At 62.6% G+C, this 21518-nt stretch overlaps 1 protein-coding gene across 1 annotated transcript in view; it reads right to left on the bottom strand.

The window, feature by feature from the left end:
* The window catches only part of LOC308337796 (testis-specific Y-encoded protein 10-like), a gene marked incomplete at its 5' end in the record, with an annotated part of 79493 nt that extends 60902 nt beyond the window's left edge, over positions 1-18591 (bottom strand). The window contains one exon of the mRNA XM_080795994.1: positions 18583-18591. Within this exon, the coding sequence (XP_080652120.1) occupies positions 18583-18591 (9 nt within the window). The remainder of the gene's footprint in view (positions 1-18582) is intronic.
* Positions 18592-21518: the final 2927 nt, after the last annotated feature.

The following is a 21518-nucleotide window of genomic DNA, read 5'->3' as shown; positions in this document are numbered from 1 at the left end:
CACACAGCAGACTCACGATGTCACACAGCCTGTGGACCACACTGGCGTACCCTCACATATCCGTGGAACTGTCCCCTGCGGTGGGTGGTGTTACCTGCAGGAGGGTCTGGTGTCCACAGGGACGGTGAGGGACCGCCTCCCCCTTGGTCCTGCCGGGACCCTTGGGTTTGTGCTGGACCTGACCAGAAGCATGCATGGCCTCGCATCTCAGCAACGCAGGGCACACTTCCAGGAGCAGGGGAACTTGGAAAAGCTCTCCAAGCGATGTGAATATGGTGGTGCGAGGAGCCAAGGGGGCACCAGGGCCCCGCTCGGGAGCACCTTGGACCCTCCTGGGCCCCCTGCTCTAAAGAACAAGACTTCACCGGGAGAGCTGCACCTTTTTCCCCTCCTCGGCCAGATCCTGCCTAGGAAGGGTGGGGTTCTCTCCCCAGGCCCAGCCCTGCTGCGCCCGGCCCCCAAGCTCTCCATCACGCCCACCCATGGAATCCAACAGGATGGGGGCTGGAGGATCCCAGCAGGCTGATTTCCTCCTTGCCATTTCCCGTGCCCCCGACAGAAGCCGACACATGGACCCAAAGGGCTCTGTAACTTGTTTATGGCCCTTCCCCCTGTCCCTGCAGCATTGGGCAGGATACTCTCTAGCGCCGCCCCTGCTGATCCTTGTCCCTGTTTCTGTCCCGTGCAGGCAGAGCACCACGGAGACGAGCCCATCCATGTCTCTCAACGGTGGAGGCCTCATCAAATTCGTCTCGGTGGTCAAACTCGGGTGCTCTCTGATGTCCACTTCCACACAGCGGCCATGCCCCGACACATACACACACGCATCACACACACACAGAGACAAACAGGAAAACACACACAAAAATCTTAGCTATTTGTGAAAACACATGCTGCCGGGATCGCCAACGTGATGTTGCGGGCCCGCCTCGTCCCCGTGGGATCCCTGTTCCTCCCCAGCGAGGGCGCCACGACCCTCCTGTGGACGGCCTAGGGCCATTTCCCAGGATGTCCGTATGGCTGCGGGAGGCCAGGCGGTGCTCAGGAACGTGGAGGGCAGCCCGGGAGTCGTGGCCCACGACGGGGACGGGACAAGGAGCCCGACTCCCCAAGATAGGCCGGCCATCCCCAACTGAAGGCGTTGGCAGGAGGACCGAGAGAGGGGCCGACAGCCACGGGAGACAGTTCAGGAAAAGGCGGTGGCGAAGCCTTGCTTCGCCCGATTGAGCAGGGATTTGCCGGCACACAGCATGGGGGGCAGGCACCTGCCGGACTAGACACCTCCTCCGCCCTGTGGGTGTGCTCTGAGTGGCCCCAGGCTCACTTCCCACCCTGCCAGCTGCTGCGTGGGCCCAGGCTCCTCTGAGCCTCAGTTTCCCCGCCATGAAACTGACTGTCCCCGGGCACCCTCCCCACACAGTTCAGGACCCAGCCCTCGGGGCTCCTTACCGACAGGTCTTCCTCTCAGCTCACTCCCATGGGCCGCCTTCCGGCCTAGGGTAGTACTGCAAGGGATTGGGCCACAGCTCTTCGATGATGATCTGGGAGGGGAAAAAAGGCCAGGTGAGCGTGGGGCCCCCGGCCCCGGTCCCCAGCAGCCGGGGCCCCAGCATCACCGTGGCGGACGAAGGCTGCAGGGGCCTCACCTCGGCCATCCTGTTGGGCCCCGGGCAGCTGGGGTCACACAACCAGTTGAAGAAGTTCAGGCTGCTGCTGTCTCGCCTGCGGCTGGCACCTCCACGTTCCTCATCCCAGAACCACTGGACTTGGGTGCAACGAGTCGCCCTATATCCTGCAGGACGAGGAAACTTAAGGGAGGCCGTCCATGGCCAGGGCCCCACGCCCGCTCTCGCTCCCAACCTACAACCTCTCCCCCTCCGGTGCCAAATCCCTCCCCCGCCCCCAGGACCCCATACACCTCCCTTCCCGTTCCCGGGGCCCACGTGCCCGGCGGCCCTCCGCCAGCTCCCCTGAAGCTCAGGCCCACTCTTACCGGCGATGCTAAGGTGATACTCCTTAACGATCACGTCGTTCTGGAAGTAGGGGTTGCTCCCAAAGGAAAACATCAGCCTGCAGCGGTACTTGGGATGAACCAGCTCCTCCACCTGGCCCAGCAAAGCGAGAGGACGGGGAGGGGGAAGGGGACTGAGCGCGGCTCTGAGCAACCCTGCCGCAGCCCCTCCAGCTGCAACCCCACTCCCAAGGCACCACCGCCGGCCTCCGTCTCCAGGGCTAACCTCTAAATTGGTCATGTAGCTGAGCAGGTCTGCGTCCTGGTCACCTGTCACGGCTGATATCTGCGGGTGATTCAGGATCTGCCTTGGGTCAAGGAGCCTCGACGGCAAGTGCTCCGGAAAGAGAACCGGGAACCACCCGGGAACCCCCGGCCCTTCCCGACCGAGAGCCAGGGACCGAATGGGGCCTGTGCACAAACAGAAGGCACCGCCACACTCCCAGCCTCCTCAGCGCTTGCCCTTTCGTCACCCATGCTCTGCCCTGGGGTGGCGCTGGGCTGGAGGATCAACAGGGCGAGGCCAAGAGCCTGCCTGCTTTGCCTTCCCAAGTCCGTCTGGCCTGTGCCCGGGGCCGGCTGGGCCAGGAGGCGGTCAGTCACCACGCTGGATGTCTGGATGGGCTCGGTCCCCCGCTCACGGCCGTGTTTGCTTGTGTGCTCCCCTGAAGCCCTGGGCTCTTGAGGGACCTTCTGTGCCCACAAGGGGGCTGCTCCGCTCACTTGCAGCATGGCTGCACAGCCAGGGTGCCAAGCAAGAGCCTGGCAGAGTCAGCAAGAGAGGGAGGAAAGGGGTAGTGTGGGAGGACGGGGCGCGAAGGAGGAGAGAGAGAGAGACAGAGACACCCAAACTCCGAGGAAGAGACTTGCAGAGGGACGGCAGGGGGGGAGAGAGCGAGCCAGGGTGGGGGACGTGGAGACGGAGAGGCAGGGAGGCAGGAAACGTTTCTGTGAGCACCTGGGCCAGGGGCCTCGGCCCGCCTCAGTAGGACCTGCGGAGACAGAGTTTGTAGCACCCCTGCACCGTGTCCAGGGCCCCGGGGGCCGCTGAAGTCGGCCAGCCCGCTGACTGACCCTCAATGAGTGCAAGCGCACAGAACTCTAGGTCTGCCGTGACCTCGCCAAAAAGACAGGTTGGGAAGGACCGGGAAGGAGGCGCGCAGCCTCTCCATCTGCCCCACGCACCCCCCAAATCCTTTCCTTGCAGCATCTGCTCTGAGCCAAGTGGGACCGGGCTTCACTAGGAGTCCAGAGTGTTGACCCGGGTTCCGCGACCGCAGAGGCCTGTTGGGGTGCTGCAGCCCCAAAGCACTGGCCCGGACCTTCTGCTCAGGCAGCAATGCACAGGTCCCAGCCCCTGCCTTTCCCCCCAACGCCCACTCCCTCCCCGCACCCACCTCCTCCGGGACCACCCTCTGCTGGCCCCTGCCCCTCTGCTGTGCAGGAGAAGGCTGGGGCCACTGCTCCCGCCTTGGGCCCACTGCTGCCTGGGCGGCCTACTGCCGCGAGGTGCCCAGCGCTAGAGGCCTGGGGCCCACGGCTGGGGGAGCGAGGCCCATCCCCGCAGCTCTCCTGCCCCTGGCTGAGGCTCTGCACCCTGCTGCCCTGCTCCCACTCTCCTCCACAGGTGCCCAAACCCAGCCAGCAGGCTGAAGGATACGGCGTGTGCCCAGAAGCCAGGGATGCCCTGGATGATGGCCCTTCTTCGAGCCAGGTGACCACTGCGCTTCCGATTCATCCTGCGCTTCAGCCGCAAGTAGGCCCTGGAGGCTTGGGCGTCCACAGAGCGGAGCGCTTCCTGAACCACCTCCAGCGCGGCAAGTGCGGCCCCGGCTGGGTCGGGCCGGGGCACCGGCTCTGCCTGCCACAGCTCCTTCGGCCTCTCGACCTGCTGTGCTTGCGCCGCCTCCTCGTCTTCCGCCGCCAGCACCTCCTCGTCTTCCGCCGCCAGCACCTCCTCGACTTCCACCGCCAGCACCTCCTCGACTTCCACCGCCAGCACCTCCTCGTCTTCCGCCGCCAGCACCTCCTCGACTTCCACCGCCACCACCTCCACCACCGCCGCGATATCCTCCACCACCAGCACCAACTCCGGCCCCGCGCCGGCCTCCTCTGTGCCCCCCTGGGCCTCAGCTTCCCGCACAGCCTCTGCCACCACCCCCGCAGCCTCGAGGGCCAGAAGCGCCCCCGCGTGCCCGCAGGAGCCGGTCTCCCTGAGGGCCCCCGCCTCCTCACCGCCCTCGTCTGCGACCAAGGTGCTCCAGGATTCTGGGGCAGCCCCGCCTTCCCCGGACCTCGACTCACTCTCCATGTGGCCCTGGCCCTGAGCGCCGGCCTCTGGGGACTGAAGGCGACGGAGGCGGCACCGGCAGCTTCAGCTGCAGCGCCCAGGAACGCCGCTGGGCGGCAGCGCCTAGCAGAGTGCGCGGGCCTGGGGCACGCATGCGCACAGGCCCGCGGGGCGGGCGGTGACGGGGCAGACACGGGCGGCGCAGGGGTGTGGGGCGGGGGGAGGCACGCATGCGGCCTGGGCCGGATGGAGCCCCCGAGCCCCGCGCAGGACGCGGCGTGCTCCCGGGTCTAACCCGTGCCAGGGCAGTGGGCGTGGCCACCACCCGCCCTGTGTCTTGGCCGCACCAGAGCCCGCCCGGGAGCCCACCCGAGCCCCTCCACCGCGGTGGCCTCCGCGCCTCTCAACCCCAAACGTTCTCTTCAGAGACCCCTGTCAGGCCTTTCCCGCAAGTGCCGTGGTATCCCAGCCCCACTCGTCCCTTTCTCGTCCGTCCGTCTGGGGCCCCTCGGCTGGCGCCAGGAATTGAAATCCGGCGGCTGAATGCCGAGTGTGCCCGCCGCGCGAAAGCCTCCCGCGCTCCTTCTTAGGGGACCTGGGGGAGAGCCCGGGGGGCATCAGCTGCTGCCCCACCTGCGTCCCGTCACTGCCACGTGGCTTTCGCCCTGGGCCTGCCCGGTGGTGCACGGCGCCAGGAGCCCGCCGCCAAGGTGCTGCGTGCAGGGGCCATCCGCCTCCCCAGCCCCCCACCCCCCATCCCCCGCCCCAGCTTTCCGGAAGAGAAGGGAACTGCACGCCAAGTACTTTCCCTGAAGTTACTCTGCAAAGAGCCGAGGTCCCTGGCCACCGGGGTGCCTACAGAGCTGCTAAGCCGGCCCCAGTGAGGTCCGTGACTGCGACTGGGCAGCATGCGACTGGGCCAGGCTTTCAGTCCAAAGAGAAACTCTGCAAATTCCTCTGCCCAAGCCAGTGGTAAAACTTGCTCCCAAGGTGCTTTCCTCTGAGCGGCCCCTTTCGCTTTGTTTCTGTGTCTCTTTTCCTCGTTGCGTTCTCCTTCTCCACCTGACTTGCATGCAAGGGCTCTTGTGTCTTTCTTCCAGCTCCGCTCCAAGTTCTCCCTTAGACTGCGTCGGTGGCTGAGTGGAGTACCGTGCGGGGAGGGGATGGCCAAGTGAGCATGCACAGCCCAAGTGCCCTTTCTCTGGTACTCCCCACGTCGGTCCTTTGAGACAAGACCACACCTCACAGAGGTCTGCTCCGGGGGGCGGGGGCGGGTGCTGTGGCGGGATAGGATGCTTGCCGCCTGAGGTGTCAGGGAAGGCCTCGTGGGTGATGGCAAGGCCACCAGCGTTGCGGTTGCATCGTGGGAGGGCCTCCATTAGAAGGAGTGGGTCGGTGTGTCCTGGGGGATTTTGACCAGAAAGACGCAGGAGGAACTCCCTTGGCGTTAAGTGCAGGGGCTGTGGTCGCAACAAGTGTCACAAACGCCCCTGCAGGGAGTAAGATGCATGGCTGTCTATGGGGCGAAGAAACAAATGTCTGAGACAGTCCGTGAGACAGCTCAGACTTTGGAATTACTGGTACAATCCAAACTGACCCAGCACTTGCAACCTTGCCCAAACCACTAGAGGAGGCTCCTCTGGTGTTACCGCAGGAACAGGAGCACAGCCTTGGAGAGGGAGAAGGCTGGGGTGGTGACAGGGGGAGGGGGAGGAGGGGGAGACTGGGAGGAGAGGGAGAGAAGCCCAGAAGGAGAAGAAGAGCTGGGGGAGAGAGGGGGAATGGGAGGGAGGGAGAGAAGGGAAGAGAGGGACAGGGGCAGGAGGGAGAGCCGTGCGCAGGGATGGGGAGGGAGAGACAGGCAGGGCGTGGCGAGGAAGAGCGGAGGCGGGGAGGCAAGGACTGGTCTGCCCCCAGCTGAATTCATACTTTGCGAGGCATGTAGACCCAAAGGACACATCGCCTGTGAGGAAGGGGCCACCCACGCGTGGGGAAGCAACAGTTCGGCTGAGCAGAGCTGAATCCAGTGGTGTCAACCAGGGCAGCTGTCACGTTTCCCGAAAACATGAGACAGCAAATGGGGAAGTCACGGAGGAATAGAGGGTGGAAACAGCCAGGGAGTACACAGACACCAAGTACTGTGATTGTGGACTGCCCTGTGTCAGTAACGGGGCTGGTCAGTAACGGGGCTTCACAGCACTGGAGTAAGATGTGGACGACAGCAGAACGGGCAGGTGTTGAAAAGCTGGCCACATCTATGCTCCGTGCAAGAGACTGGCCTCTGAGTCCCAAAGTCACAAAGAATTTGAAAGTGGGAGGAGTGAGGCCAAGACCTCAGAAGATGGACGGTGCCCTACACGGTCAAAGCAGCCTGCGCGCACTTGGCCCTTAACCAGGGGAGCGTGCTCCGTGGGGTGTTGGTGAGGACTAGGGGTGCCCTTTGGTGGCATTTCCCTTTTGGGGTCTAAGCGGATAGAGGGCATTGGGCACCTGCCTTCAGACCACGGAGAAGGAGGCAGATCAGCCTCGGGGTCAGCACGGGACAGACAGCACACGGGCGGGTGTCCTGGGTCTCGCATTCAGCAATACTCTGCCCTCTCCTCTGCTGACCATCTGGGGGACCCCAAGCCAACGTCCTAGGGAAGCCGGGAAGTGGGGATCATGGGGCTGCGTGGGGTTGTCAGTATGTGAGCGTGTCTCTGGACATGTGAGTGGGTGAAGGTTGTGTGCCTGGGAGGGTGAGTGAGTGTGTGCGTGTCAGGACATGAGGGTGACTGAATCACTGTGTGTTGGCTGGGGGTGTTGGCTCTGCTCCTGAGTATGTGTCAGTGTATGTGAGTGGCTAAATATTCTGTGGCTTAGGGCGGTTGGAACCCGATGGTGTTCGTGTGTGTGTGTGCGCGCGCGCGTGCGTGTGTGTGCGGGCCCGCACGGGCGCGCGCGCGCCTTTCCCTGCAATTTATGCTTCCGCCCAGCTACCTGGGCCAGAACGACAGGGTGATCTTTCCTACCTTCCCTCCTCCCACTTTCCCCTCTCCAACAGTCCCTCCACAGGGCCTGGCCCCCACTCGCTCCCGCTGTATCTGGGGCTGAGAGGATGACTGTGTCAGCAAGGGCCTGGGCCCCTTGTTTAGAAGAAAGGAGAGCCCTGGCACTGGGGTTCAACGGAGTAATGAAACTACAGTCCCACCCGTGCTGTGTGTGAGGTCATCCACCAGGGAGCATCTCTGGGAGACGGTCATCGCCATCCACCAAAAGTTGACACTGGACACGTTTGGCCCTGGCTCGCCCTTCCCTTTCTTTGACCTCTGTTATTTCCCCAGGGAAGGCATGGGCCCTGTTAGCTGGCCTTTCGCTCATCTCCTCTCCCTGCCCACCTCCACCATCCCTAGGGGAAGGACCTCTGCCACGCTGGGATGCAGTCCCAGAGCTCGTGTGACCTGGACCTCTGGGCCAGCATACGGCCCCACCCCTTCCACGGAATAAGGATGCCGGGGCAGAGTAGTAAGCATCGACGGGAATCCCATGAGCTCAGGCTCCCCACCTGCCCCTTTCCATGAAGACGACCGTGTGTGAGCGTACACACAGTAACACACATAAACACGGTTGACGTCGTTTTTCCACATTTCAGTATTTTTACAGGGGGCCTCAATCGGCCCTGTGTTTCTCCCAGGCACCAGACTGGAGGTGTTCCCTGTGGGAGGGACCAGGCTGATCATCCGGCTCCATCTGAAGGTCCTGGACTCTTTCCGGGTCAAGGGCAAGGCTTCTTCGTATTCACCTCAACATGCTCAAGTTCCCTGGGAGAGACGGAGACACAGACACAGACACACGGGCACACAGTCACCTGGGCACACATGAGGCGGCCGGTGAGTATCCTCTACGGGCCACACGCAGGTTTGCTTGAGGGTTTCAAGGCCCTTTCGGGGAACGGAGGCCATTCTCCCCTGCCCCTCTCCCCGGCCCTTGATGGCGATCCCCCTACATTTCCTCCACCCACATAGCAACGGTATCTGTGCACGCTCTCCAGTGTTCTCTGGCTGATTGCGGTGGGCACAGGAGATTGCCCAGGGAGATGACTGGGAGGACTCTACCGATGAACACACAAAAGTGACGGGGTGACGCATGAGCCTTTACGCCAGGGAACGCAGACATCTGCGCCAAGGCTGGCAAGAGGTGCTTAGGTGGGCTCAAAGCTGAGGCGGTGGCGAGGAGACCTGAGGGCAGGAGTTCACGGCCAGGGAGTGGCACTTCCCGCAAGGCAGCTGCTGAGCCGACTGCTTCTCCGGCTCTGCTCACTGGTATTGCCGGACCCGCCTGCCTCAAGCTTCCCAGGCAGAACCAGTTTGACACCGCCCTCCCCGACTCACGGTGATGCCCTTTGGACACGGGGTCACCGCCTCTTGAGTGTTCCTCTAAGCCTCCGTTTCTGCATTTGTGGAGCCCAGCTCCCACGGAGCCGCACGGAGCATTTTCAGCACCCACGCCCTGGGCGTCTCACCTGCCCTCCTCTCAGTTCCCTCTGCTGGGGCCTTCTTCCTCACGTAGTACTGCAGGGGATCGGGCCACAGGTCGTCCATGATGATCTGGCAGGGGAAACGGGGCAGGGCTCAGATGCACATCCCAGTCCGCTGGGGAGCACAGGCAGGTTCACGTGCGCGGTTTGTCACAGGGACCCACCTCAGCTATCCTGCTAGGCCCGGCAAAGCTGTGGTCAGAGAACCAGCTGAAGAAGTTAAGGCTGCTCTTGTGGTGTCTGCGGCTACAGGCCTCCTGTTCGTAACAGTGGTGCCACTGGATGGGAGTGGAATGAGACGGCTCGTACCCTGCAAGAGGAAGGGTCCGTGCGAAGGCGCTGGATGATGCATCAGGTTCAACCCTGCCGCCTCCACCTGCTACCGCCCATGCACGCGGAGGCCCCTTACCAGCAGCCCTGAGGACATACTCCTTCTCAACGACGTCGTTGCGGAAGTAGGAGTTCTCGCGAAAGAAGAGCAGGATCTTGCGGCCATCACGGGGAGACTCGAGTTCCTCCACCTGCCGGGCGGCAAAGTGGGGGAGAGGGTTGAGATCTCTGTCCAGCAGACCCTTCCCCTCCTGGCCTTGGGGAGGAATCGCTTCTGTTACCCCCTCTTCTCCCATCCCCCAGGCCGGGCCTCCATCTCCCGGGCCAGACCTTCAAATCCGTCATGGAGCCAAGTATGCCTTCATCTTGCTCACTGAGCATGGCTGACATCTGCGGGTGGTTCACAAACTGCTTCGGGTCAAGGACTCTCCGAGGGCTGGAGAAGAAAGAGCTACAACAACAGAGCAGGTCTGCACAGCAAGTGCGCCCTGCATCTCCCCTCCTACCACCGGGACCCACTCCACCTCACAGATTGTGTCAAGGGCCCCTGCGCCCCCGCACGGCCTGCTGCATTAGTTAGTTAGGTAATTCCCTGCTGGGCACTAACACAGAAAGCTGGAAATCCTCGGTGACCTCCCTGCCCACCCACGGCCCCCTCCCAGGCACATCGAGGGCAACCTGCGGCCCCACCAGGGACCCCCACCCGGAAGCAGGGATTCGAAACTGTCGTGATCACCGAGGCATGAGCCAGGCCACCACAACGCAGGCCCCCTGCCACAGGAGTCTCCTGCGCTAGCCCGGCCACATCGGGGTCCCTCCGTGAAGGTATCAAGGATACAGCCTTGGCCCAGAAGCCAGGGATGCCCCAGATGAGGGCGCTTCGGTGGTCCAGGTGACGCCGTCGCCTCTGCCAGAACCTGAGCTTGAGCCCAGAGTAGGCCCTGCTGGCGTCTTTGTTCATGGGCTCCAGCTCTGACTGCAGGGCCTCGAGGGCCTGGGGCGGGGACGGGGGCGGACCTGGCCGTGCCTCTGGCCGTTCTTCCCCTTCCTGCTTCTCCTGCAGCTCCTGCGCTTCTCGCTCCTTCTGGCTCTCCTCCCAGGCCTCTTCCCTCCTGTCTTCCTCCTCCTCCTCCTCCTCCTGCACCTCTGGTACCTCTGCAACCTCATCCTCAACAGCCTCCTCCTCCTCCTCCTCCTCTTCCTCCTCCTCTTCCTCCTCCTCCTCTTCCTCCTCCTCCTCTTCCTCCTCCTCCTCCTCAGTCTCCTCGCCCTCCTCAGCCTCCCCCTCTTCCTCAGCCTCACTGCCAACCTCCCTAGCCTCGTCGTCCTCGTCCTCGTCCTCCTCCTCAGTCTCCCCGGGGTCCTCCGCCACCTGGACCACCGCAAGCTGCCACACCAACATTATGTCATCTCCCACTAGCACAAGCTCCACCACCAGGATGGCGCCCTCTCTCTCCCAACGGCCCTCCTCGTCCTGCGCTGGCTCTGCCGCCATCCCCACGCCTAGGCCCAGCAGCACCTTCGCCTCTCTTCTGGGGGTGGGGCTATATGTCCGCGGACAGCCGCGTCCCGATGGACCCCTCCCTCGACGGAGTCGGTCAGGATTGGGGGGCAGTCCCGCGTCCCATGTGGCCCCCAGCTGGGGCAGCTGCGGAGGAACGGAGCAGGAGGGGTGAGCACGCGGCTCCCGCAGGCGGCCCGGCAGTGGAGCTCCGCGGCCCAGCGAAGGGGGGACGTCAGCCGTCTCCTCGCAGAAGCCACCGGAGTCTGGGACGCATGCGCACAAGGGCTTCCGGCCAGGAGGCCACGGGGCCGAGGTGGAGGTGGCACGCGTGGGGCCTCGGCGCGAAGGAGGCCTGATCCACGCCCAGGACAATGGCCGGACCCCAGGTGCTGCCAGCGGCAAGGCCGTGGGCGTGGCCGCCACAGGCCCCGCCCCTCACCCCCTGCGGGAGCCGGCCAGGGAGGCAGCCAGTGCGCCTCCTCCAGGGTGGCCTCGGGCTCTACCTAAGGCGCCCCAGGCCCCAGGGCCCACAACCCCCTCCCCTCCATCCCGTGGCCTCCTCCAGCCCGCTCTCCACCCGGTGTTTGTAGCCTGTCAATGCGAAACCGTCCCTTGCCCTTCCCCAACACGATCGTCCAAGACTGAGGACAGCGTATGCACCACCGGGAACCCTGGCCTAGCGTGCGTGGAAACGTCAGCCCAGGCATTGCGGAATAGGGCCATTCCAGGAGACAGAGGTCGGAAGCGGTCTGCCTGTTCGGGGCACGGGGCTAGGGGGCGGGGGTTCGGCCACAGTTTGCCCCCAGGCCACGTCCTTGGCTGCTCAGGAGAAGAGGGACCGAGAGTGCTCAATCCGTCTCTCCGCCTGTCCTTTCCCCATGCTCTGCTCTCCCTCTTCCCCCGACTCGATGTTTGTCTTCAGGGCGCTGTTTCTCTGCCCACTCTCTGGCCACAGGGTCTCTGGAAGATGAAGGCTTCAGGAAGCAAGATGCAGAAGCCTGTCCGAGCACCTCCTTTCCCATGAAATAAGAGCCCTCTTCTCCTCTGTGACTAGCCACTGGTCACGTGACCAGGGAAAGGGTCCCAAGCTGGGTGCCCCCGACACAAACACACACAGACACACACACACACACACACACACACACTTACCCACAGACACTCAGTGTGTTTGGCATGGAGCACAGAGGGAGGCGTGCCTTTCGTGCAGCCAAGGGCATCCGGCAACGTGAATCCGGATGCCCCTCCCCTGAGACAATGTCTGGGCGAACCCTGTGGATGGGCAGTTGGGCATTCTGTCTGGCGGCCAGGTGACTACAGTGTGCACCCTTTGGGAGGCCGGAGGCAAGAAGCTGGGGCTGGCTCCCAGGTGACACAGCACGTACGCACGTACCTTCACTTCCAGAGACTGAGTGTCTTCCGTTGCATTCGGGCGAAACCACAAATGCCGTGGGGAAGGCGTTCCCAGCTTGTCTGGCCTGCAGAGGAGAACACATCTTCTCTAGCCTTCCCCTGCGGGCCACCAGGTCAGACCGTGAGCAGAACTTGAGGCTGGGCCGTCACGTCCCCAGGGCTGGCCCGTCACGTCCCCAGGGCTGGCCCCCACTCGTGGAGAGAGGATACCCAACGTGTGGCTTTGGGCCAACAAGGTAGGCTTGGGGCAATTTTGGTGTGCAGCCAGTGCAAGCCGGTCTCCCCCAGCATTACAGGAACAGACGGGTTTCTTACACCACACGTCAGTCATCTCAGTCGTCAAAGGGCCACACGTGCCGCGTCCTGTACACGGAGGTGCCTGTCGTGGTTGCTCCGGCGGTTCTTCACCCTCCACGTGTCCCCGGCAGGTCCGTACCGACTCTTGAGGCCACGGCATCTTCTGTGCCCTCGCACAGGTCTTCTTCGGCTCCGTCTCCTGAACCGGCGGTGGATGCGTGGCTCTGCGCCATGGCTCCACTCCATGGGCGGCTGGACTAATGTTATCGCGGGGGTTCGAGCTGCGCAGAGTTCATGCCGGCTGCCTTCTAAGGTGCCAGCGGTGTTCAGTACAGCCGAGTGCTTACACACCCGTGTGTTCAGACCAAGGTTTCTTTGCGTGCCCACAGGTACCCGTGTGGGCAGCTGGCTGTAACACCGTGGGAAAGGGGTACACAGGCGTGGCCTTCCATGTACACACACGTGCATGTGGAAGCGCGTGCACGGACAGACCTATTCCGTTCCCAGCCGGGTCTGCGGTGGGTTTGCAGTGGACCGGATTTCATATGCACCCCCACGGCCTTGGACTGTGGTTTCCATGTGTTCAGCCATCATGTGGATGATCTCCACGTCCACTCGCAATCCAGGGAGACAGACATTCATGCAATGACAGACATCTGGCATTGCCCCTGCTAGGGAAGGAACAGGAGAGGGGCCAAAGGACAAGAGGTAAGCAGCCTGGAACGGAGACCTCACGGGAGGCTGGGTTTCAAGGGCACCTCCCTTGTTTCTTGTCCCCGTCGCCTCGACACACGTACACTGGAAAGCACACACGCATTCTGGGCGCCCCATCCCTTGCCTGCGAGACCACATGCGTGGAAGACCGTTGCCCTGGGTCCTCCAGTCCCGTAGCAAGCGTCCGTCTCCCAGCAGCTCTGGCCATTAAGCCCCTGGAGCGGGCGGTCTTCTTCAGGAGGCGCTCAGCCCTCTTGCGCCACGTACGTGTTTGCCCTGAACCTGCCCTGAACTCCAGGCAGATGTGCACGAGCCACATCCCCTGGTTTGCACCCTAAGGCCCTGGGAGGAAACCCGATGTCCTTATGATGCGCCCAACAGCTTAAGCCATGCGACCTGCGGCAGGGGTCCAATCCTAAACACCTCTTTCCGGGGCAGGCGGGGCATCCCCCAGTCAAGGAAGCGGAGCGCCTGTGTTTATGGGAGACACCTGGGAGGCGCTTTAGCGGCACCGTCCAGCCTTTCCTCTCCCCTGTAGAGCTCGGCAGGCCCTTCCTAAAAGCCCCGAGGAGCGAGCCGCAGAGGGCTCTAGGGAAAGTGGGTGGGGCGAGCGCAGCACGTTCTGGGGTCCTCCACGTCCGGATCCCCGCGGGCAGCCCCGCTGCAACCGTCAGCATGCCTGGGACTTCCCCTCCATCTTGTCGACACGATGAATCCCACGGACTGGCCTGGGGGAGCTGTGAGGCTACTCTCCAGCTTAGGCGACAAGGAGACCAGAAGACGTGACGATGGCCCCAGCAGTCTTCCTTTGGCCCGTTGCTCTCCACCACCCTAGAATTCTCCCTGAGGGGCTGTATCGGACTTGAGATCCCCAACTTGAGATCTGACCAACCGCGGGCAGACTTGCTGACGTTCAGGCCCGAACCGTGAAGCCGGCAGGGTTCCCGAGCCCGAAGGCCAAACCCTCCTCGACCTACACCTAGCTGCCGGGGCCGCCAGGAGGGAACCCAGTTCCCCAAGGCAATGAGGTCAGGACTCCACAAACAGCATGAGATGTCGGCATAGCACCACAGGGGCCGCTGGGAGGCTCTGCCGGGATCCATTCGTGGGCACACGTTGCCAGATCCCAAGCCCAGCTGAGGTGCAGGCGGTGGGGAACGTCGAAGACGGGGTGAGTGCAGGGCGAGTGGACAGGGAGGGGCGTGGAGATGACACATGCGCACAGACACACACACACACACACACAGACACATGAAAATGCAAACACACACCCACAAGCTCCATTCACACACACGCACACACACAAACACACACACGCTCAAGGAAACCTACTGAACACACTAAACTCACACTCCTCGGTATGAAATTCAGGCTTGTAACAGCAGCCCTTGCATACAGACACATAGGGGCTTGTAAACACGAACACAGACACACACACACAATGCATACGACTCACAGAAGGTCTCCGGCAAAGGCCTACACATACAATCCCGGCCCCAAAATACATACACACGTGTGTCGCGGAACCATCATACTCACACACGGAAATGACCACATCAAAAACCCCTGGCACAGAGGCATACACAACTGACGCCAACACATCTGAGCATGCACACTCACACACACACACAGAACACACGCAACCACACACACACTCCCCTGAGGATAGAGAAGCACGTAAGCAAAACCCATGGTCTACGTCATCCTGGAACACACAAGTAGCCCATCAAGTGTGCGCGCACACACACACACACACACATACACACATACTCTCCTCGAACCCACTGTACACACTGTGTACACACTCGCTCATGTTGATCTGAAGCATGCACACCATCCCTTGCCTGCAGACACATAGGTGCTTGCAAAAACACCCAGAACAGACCCAATTCACACGAGGTGTCCGGCAGAGGCATACGCATGTGGCACCACCATAAAATCCATTACACGGGTGTGCCCAAGAACACTAACACACACACCCCAACACATCCACAAACTCCAGCACGCAGGCATACGCTACTCACGACGTTACATCTGAGCACGACACACTCACACATAGCCCTGAGGGTACAGAAGCATGTAAGTAAAACACATGGTCTGTGTCATACAGGAACACACACGTAGCCACTCAAACAGGCACACAAACACACACACACAGGTTCATGCTTCTGCAATCACACAGAGCACACCACACACAGTACACCAACACACACGTGCGCTTGCAAGCACACGTACACACAGACAACCCATACAAGGTCTCCGGCACAGGCGTACGCAGTTGACCTGCTCAAAAAGGAAGTATGCCCGTGATCCCCCGCAATCCAGAAACATCCACAGAATCTGACACGCAGGCATTCTCAAGGGTCCAAAACACACACTCATATGCGCACGCCCTGAGGATTCAGACACATGTGAGAAAACAACACATCCTCCCTGATATAGAAATGCACAGTCAACCGCTACACTCACACGCACGTACGTGCACACGCGCTTAAGCCCACGCAAACCCACATGCACTCCCTGCACAACCTATCTCATGTCACAGAGACATGCACCCTCAGCCCTACAACTGGAAACACAAGTTCACATGGAAACATGTACCCACAACACACACCAAACTCTCCAGCACAACTGTGTACAAAGAAGGCCCCAGAGAAACACACATACACACACACACACACACACACACACACACGCAGACGTTGCTTAGTGAAGAGGAGACACACAATGAAAACACATGGTCTACGGCATAAGGGCATTTCCAATTGTCCCCATACACACAAACACACACACTGATTACAGAAGAGGAGACACACAGTGAATACACCTGCTCGATGGCACAGAGGCATTCCCACTTATCCCCTCACACAGAGACATGCCTACACGCACGCGCACACACACACGCACAGAAAAACACACACACACAGAGTCTCCAGCACCGAGGCTTGCAAGGGTGGCGACACCTACACGCACAGGTACACACCCAAAACCACAATAACCCCTGGGCCTGCAAGTCCCCAAACACACCACAGGAATCTGTGGGCACACAAGGGTATGCACACAAAACACTCCCAGGCAAGGACTACGGCACACAGCCTTGTATGCGTAGCCCTGCAGGGTCACACACCCAGCGGTGCCTGGAAATGCATACGCACCGAATACACACCACTCACCTCACCCAGGCATACAGAATTCTGCGTGCACGCATACACACATGCCTCTGTGCGTAGAAGCACACACCTACGCAAAAAAATGCACGGAACCAGCTCGCAGGCATGACACTCGGCCACGCAAAACCACAGTCCTGCTCACGGGAACACACAACCAAGAAACAGACACCTACACACTCGGCGTCCAGCACACACACGTTCACACTCGCCACACACTCTCGCGTGTGTGCACCTGAAGCCTCCACCCACACATGAGGCAAGCACACGTAGCCACACTCAGAGACACACGTGTGCACACGCCGGCATGCACCTGCAGCACACGTGAACACGCCCACACGGCGCCGGTGTGCATGCAGTCACTCGAGGCCTCGCAACACACTCACCCATGGGTGTGCACACACACAGACGCAAAACATAAACACACCCTGTCTCCGGGATGCAGGCATACACCCTGGTCACCCACGCGCACACACATACGAGACACACAAGCTAAGCGCCCATGCACCCATGACGGCCTGCACACAGGGGAGCAAAAGAGGACATGCAAGTCCACACACACACGTGCAGAATCCTACACACATGGTCCTCAGCTCAGAGGAATGCTCAGGTGGCCAGAGGTGCTTGAAAATGCGCGCGCACACACACACACACACACACACACACGGATGCGGACCCGCCCACAGCTGCTCCCTCACACACAGCAGACTCACGATGTCACACAGCCTGTGGACCACACTGGCGTACCCTCACATATCCGTGGAACTGTCCCCTGCGGTGGGTGGTGTTACCTGCAGGAGGGTCTGGTGTCCACAGGGACGGTGAGGGACCGCCTCCCCCTTGGTCCTGCCGGGACCCTTGGGTTTGTGCTGGACCTGACCAGAAGCATGCATGGCCTCGCATCTCAGCAACGCAGGGCACACTTCCAGGAGCAGGGGAACTTGGAAAAGCTCTCCAAGCGATGTGAATATGGTGGTGCGAGGAGCCAAGGGGGCACCAGGGCCCCGCTCGGGAGCACCTTGGACCCTCCTGGGCCCCCTGCTCTAAAGAACAAGACTTCACCGGGAGAGCTGCACCTTTTTCCCCTCCTCGGCCAGATCCTGCCTAGGAAGGGTGGGGTTCTCTCCCCAGGCCCAGCCCTGCTGCGCCCGGCCCCCAAGCTCTCCATCACGCCCACCCATGGAATCCAACAGGATGGGGGCTGGAGGATCCCAGCAGGCTGATTTCCTCCTTGCCATTTCCCGTGCCCCCGACAGAAGCCGACACATGGACCCAAAGGGCTCTGTAACTTGTTTATGGCCCTTCCCCCTGTCCCTGCAGCATTGGGCAGGATACTCTCTAGCGCCGCCCCTGCTGATCCTTGTCCCTGTTTCTGTCCCGTGCAGGCAGAGCACCACGGAGACGAGCCCATCCATGTCTCTCAACGGTGGAGGCCTCATCAAATTCGTCTCGGTGGTCAAACTCGGGTGCTCTCTGATGTCCACTTCCACACAGCGGCCATGCCCCGACACATACACACACGCATCACACACACACAGAGACAAACAGGAAAACACACACAAAAATCTTAGCTATTTGTGAAAACACATGCTGCCGGGATCGCCAACGTGATGTTGCGGGCCCGCCTCGTCCCCGTGGGATCCCTGTTCCTCCCCAGCGAGGGCGCCACGACCCTCCTGTGGACGGCCTAGGGCCATTTCCCAGGATGTCCGTATGGCTGCGGGAGGCCAGGCGGTGCTCAGGAACGTGGAGGGCAGCCCGGGAGTCGTGGCCCACGACGGGGACGGGACAAGGAGCCCGACTCCCCAAGATAGGCCGGCCATCCCCAACTGAAGGCGTTGGCAGGAGGACCGAGAGAGGGGCCGACAGCCACGGGAGACAGTTCAGGAAAAGGCGGTGGCGAAGCCTTGCTTCGCCCGATTGAGCAGGGATTTGCCGGCACACAGCATGGGGGGCAGGCACCTGCCGGACTAGACACCTCCTCCGCCCTGTGGGTGTGCTCTGAGTGGCCCCAGGCTCACTTCCCACCCTGCCAGCTGCTGCGTGGGCCCAGGCTCCTCTGAGCCTCAGTTTCCCCGCCATGAAACTGACTGTCCCCGGGCACCCTCCCCACACAGTTCAGGACCCAGCCCTCGGGGCTCCTTACCGACAGGTCTTCCTCTCAGCTCACTCCCATGGGCCGCCTTCCGGCCTAGGGTAGTACTGCAAGGGATTGGGCCACAGCTCTTCGATGATGATCTGGGAGGGGAAAAAAGGCCAGGTGAGCGTGGGGCCCCCGGCCCCGGTCCCCAGCAGCCGGGGCCCCAGCATCACCGTGGCGGACGAAGGCTGCAGGGGCCTCACCTCGGCCATCCTGTTGGGCCCCGGGCAGCTGGGGTCACACAACCAGTTGAAGAAGTTCAGGCTGCTGCTGTCTCGCCTGCGGCTGGCACCTCCACGTTCCTCATCCCAGAACCACTGGACTTGGGTGCAACGAGTCGCCCTATATCCTGCAGGACGAGGAAACTTAAGGGAGGCCGTCCATGGCCAGGGCCCCACGCCCGCTCTCGCTCCCAACCTACAACCTCTCCCCCTCCGGTGCCAAATCCCTCCCCCGCCCCCAGGACCCCATACACCTCCCTTCCCGTTCCCGGGGCCCACGTGCCCGGCGGCCCTCCGCCAGCTCCCCTGAAGCTCAGGCCCACTCTTACCGGCGATGCTAAGGTGATACTCCTTAACGATCACGTCGTTCTGGAAGTAGGGGTTGCTCCCAAAGGAAAACATCAGCCTGCAGCGGTACTTGGGATGAACCAGCTCCTCCACCTGGCCCAGCAAAGCGAGAGGACGGGGAGGGGGAAGGGGACTGAGCGCGGCTCTGAGCAACCCTGCCGCAGCCCCTCCAGCTGCAACCCCACTCCCAAGGCACCACCGCCGGCCTCCGTCTCCAGGGCTAACCTCTAAATTGGTCATGTAGCTGAGCAGGTCTGCGTCCTGGTCACCTGTCACGGCTGATATCTGCGGGTGATTCAGGATCTGCCTTGGGTCAAGGAGCCTCGACGGCAAGTGCTCCGGAAAGAGAACCGGGAACCACCCGGGAACCCCCGGCCCTTCCCGACCGAGAGCCAGGGACCGAATGGGGCCTGTGCACAAACAGAAGGCACCGCCACACTCCCAGCCTCCTCAGCGCTTGCCCTTTCGTCACCCATGCTCTGCCCTGGGGTGGCGCTGGGCTGGAGGATCAACAGGGCGAGGCCAAGAGCCTGCCTGCTTTGCCTTCCCAAGTCCGTCTGGCCTGTGCCCGGGGCCGGCTGGGCCAGGAGGCGGTCAGTCACCACGCTGGATGTCTGGATGGGCTCGGTCCCCCGCTCACGGCCGTGTTTGCTTGTGTGCTCCCCTGAAGCCCTGGGCTCTTGAGGGACCTTCTGTGCCCACAAGGGGGCTGCTCCGCTCACTTGCAGCATGGCTGCACAGCCAGGGTGCCAAGCAAGAGCCTGGCAGAGTCAGCAAGAGAGGGAGGAAAGGGGTAGTGTGGGAGGACGGGGCGCGAAGGAGGAGAGAGAGAGAGACAGAGACACCCAAACTCCGAGGAAGAGACTTGCAGAGGGACGGCAGGGGGGGAGAGAGCGAGCCAGGGTGGGGGACGTGGAGACGGAGAGGCAGGGAGGCAGGAAACGTTTCTGTGAGCACCTGGGCCAGGGGCCTCGGCCCGCCTCAGTAGGACCTGCGGAGACAGAGTTTGTAGCACCCCTGCACCGTGTCCAGGGCCCCGGGGGCCGCTGAAGTCGGCCAGCCCGCTGACTGACCCTCAATGAGTGCAAGCGCACAGAACTCTAGGTCTGCCGTGACCTCGCCAAAAAGACAGGTTGGGAAGGACCGGGAAGGAGGCGCGCAGCCTCTCCATCTGCCCCACGCACCCCCCAAATCCTTTCCTTGCAGCATCTGCTCTGAGCCAAGTGGGACCGGGCTTCACTAGGAGTCCAGAGTGTTGACCCGGGTTCCGCGACCGCAGAGGCCTGTTGGGGTGCTGCAGCCCCAAAGCACTGGCCCGGACCTTCTGCTCAGGCAGCAATGCACAGGTCCCAGCCCCTGCCTTTCCCCCCAACGCCCACTCCCTCCCCGCACCCACCTCCTCCGGGACCACCCTCTGCTGGCCCCTGCCCCTCTGCTGTGCAGGAGAAGGCTGGGGCCACTGCTCCCGCCTTGGGCCCACTGCTGCCTGGGCGGCCTACTGCCGCGAGGTGCCCAGCGCTAGAGGCCTGGGGCCCACGGCTGGGGGAGCGAGGCCCATCCCCGCAGCTCTCCTGCCCCTGGCTGAGGCTCTGCACCCTGCTGCCCTGCTCCCACTCTCCTCCACAGGTGCCCAAACCCAGCCAGCAGGCTGAAGGATACGGCGTGTGCCCAGAAGCCAGGGATGCCCTGGATGATGGCCCTTCTTCGAGCCAGGTGACCACTGCGCTTCCGATTCATCCTGCGCTTCAGCCGCAAGTAGGCCCTGGAGGCTTGGGCGTCCACAGAGCGGAGCGCTTCCTGAACCACCTCCAGCGCGGCAAGTGCGGCCCCGGCTGGGTCGGGCCGGGGCACCGGCTCTGCCTGCCACAGCTCCTTCGGCCTCTCGACCTGCTGTGCTTGCGCCGCCTCCTCGTCTTCCGCCGCCAGCACCTCCTCGTCTTCCGCCGCCAGCACCTCCTCGACTTCCACCGCCAGCACCTCCTCGACTTCCACCGCCAGCACCTCCTCGTCTTCCGCCGCCAGCACCTCCTCGACTTCCACCGCCACCACCTCCACCACCGCCGCGATATCCTCCACCACCAGCACCAACTCCGGCCCCGCGCCGGCCTCCTCTGTGCCCCCCTGGGCCTCAGCTTCCCGCACAGCCTCTGCCACCACCCCCAGAGCCTCGAGGGCCAGAAGCGCCCCCGCGTGCCCGCAGGAGCCGGTCTCCCTGAGGGCCCCCGCCTCCTCACCGCCCTCGTCTGCGACCAAGGTGCTCCAGGATTCTGGGGCAGCCCCGCCTTCCCCGGACCTCGACTCACTCTCCATGTGGCCCTGGCCCTGAGCGCCGGCCTCTGGGGACTGAAGGCGACGGAGGCGGCACCGGCAGCTTCAGCTGCAGCGCCCAGGAACGCCGCTGGGCGGCAGCGCCTAGCAGAGTGCGCGGGCCTGGGGCACGCATGCGCACAGGCCCGCGGGGCGGGCGGTGACGGGGCAGACACGGGCGGCGCAGGGGTGTGGGGCGGGGGGAGGCACGCATGCGGCCTGGGCCGGATGGAGCCCCCGAGCCCCGCGCAGGACGCGGCGTG

This window comes from Martes martes, assembly GCF_963455335.1.
Source record: "Martes martes genome assembly, chromosome: Y".
NCBI classification, from domain to species: domain Eukaryota; kingdom Metazoa; phylum Chordata; class Mammalia; order Carnivora; family Mustelidae; genus Martes; species Martes martes.
The sequence above is the reverse complement of the archived record's forward strand: the minus strand, read 5'-3'. Positions and strand labels throughout refer to the sequence as shown.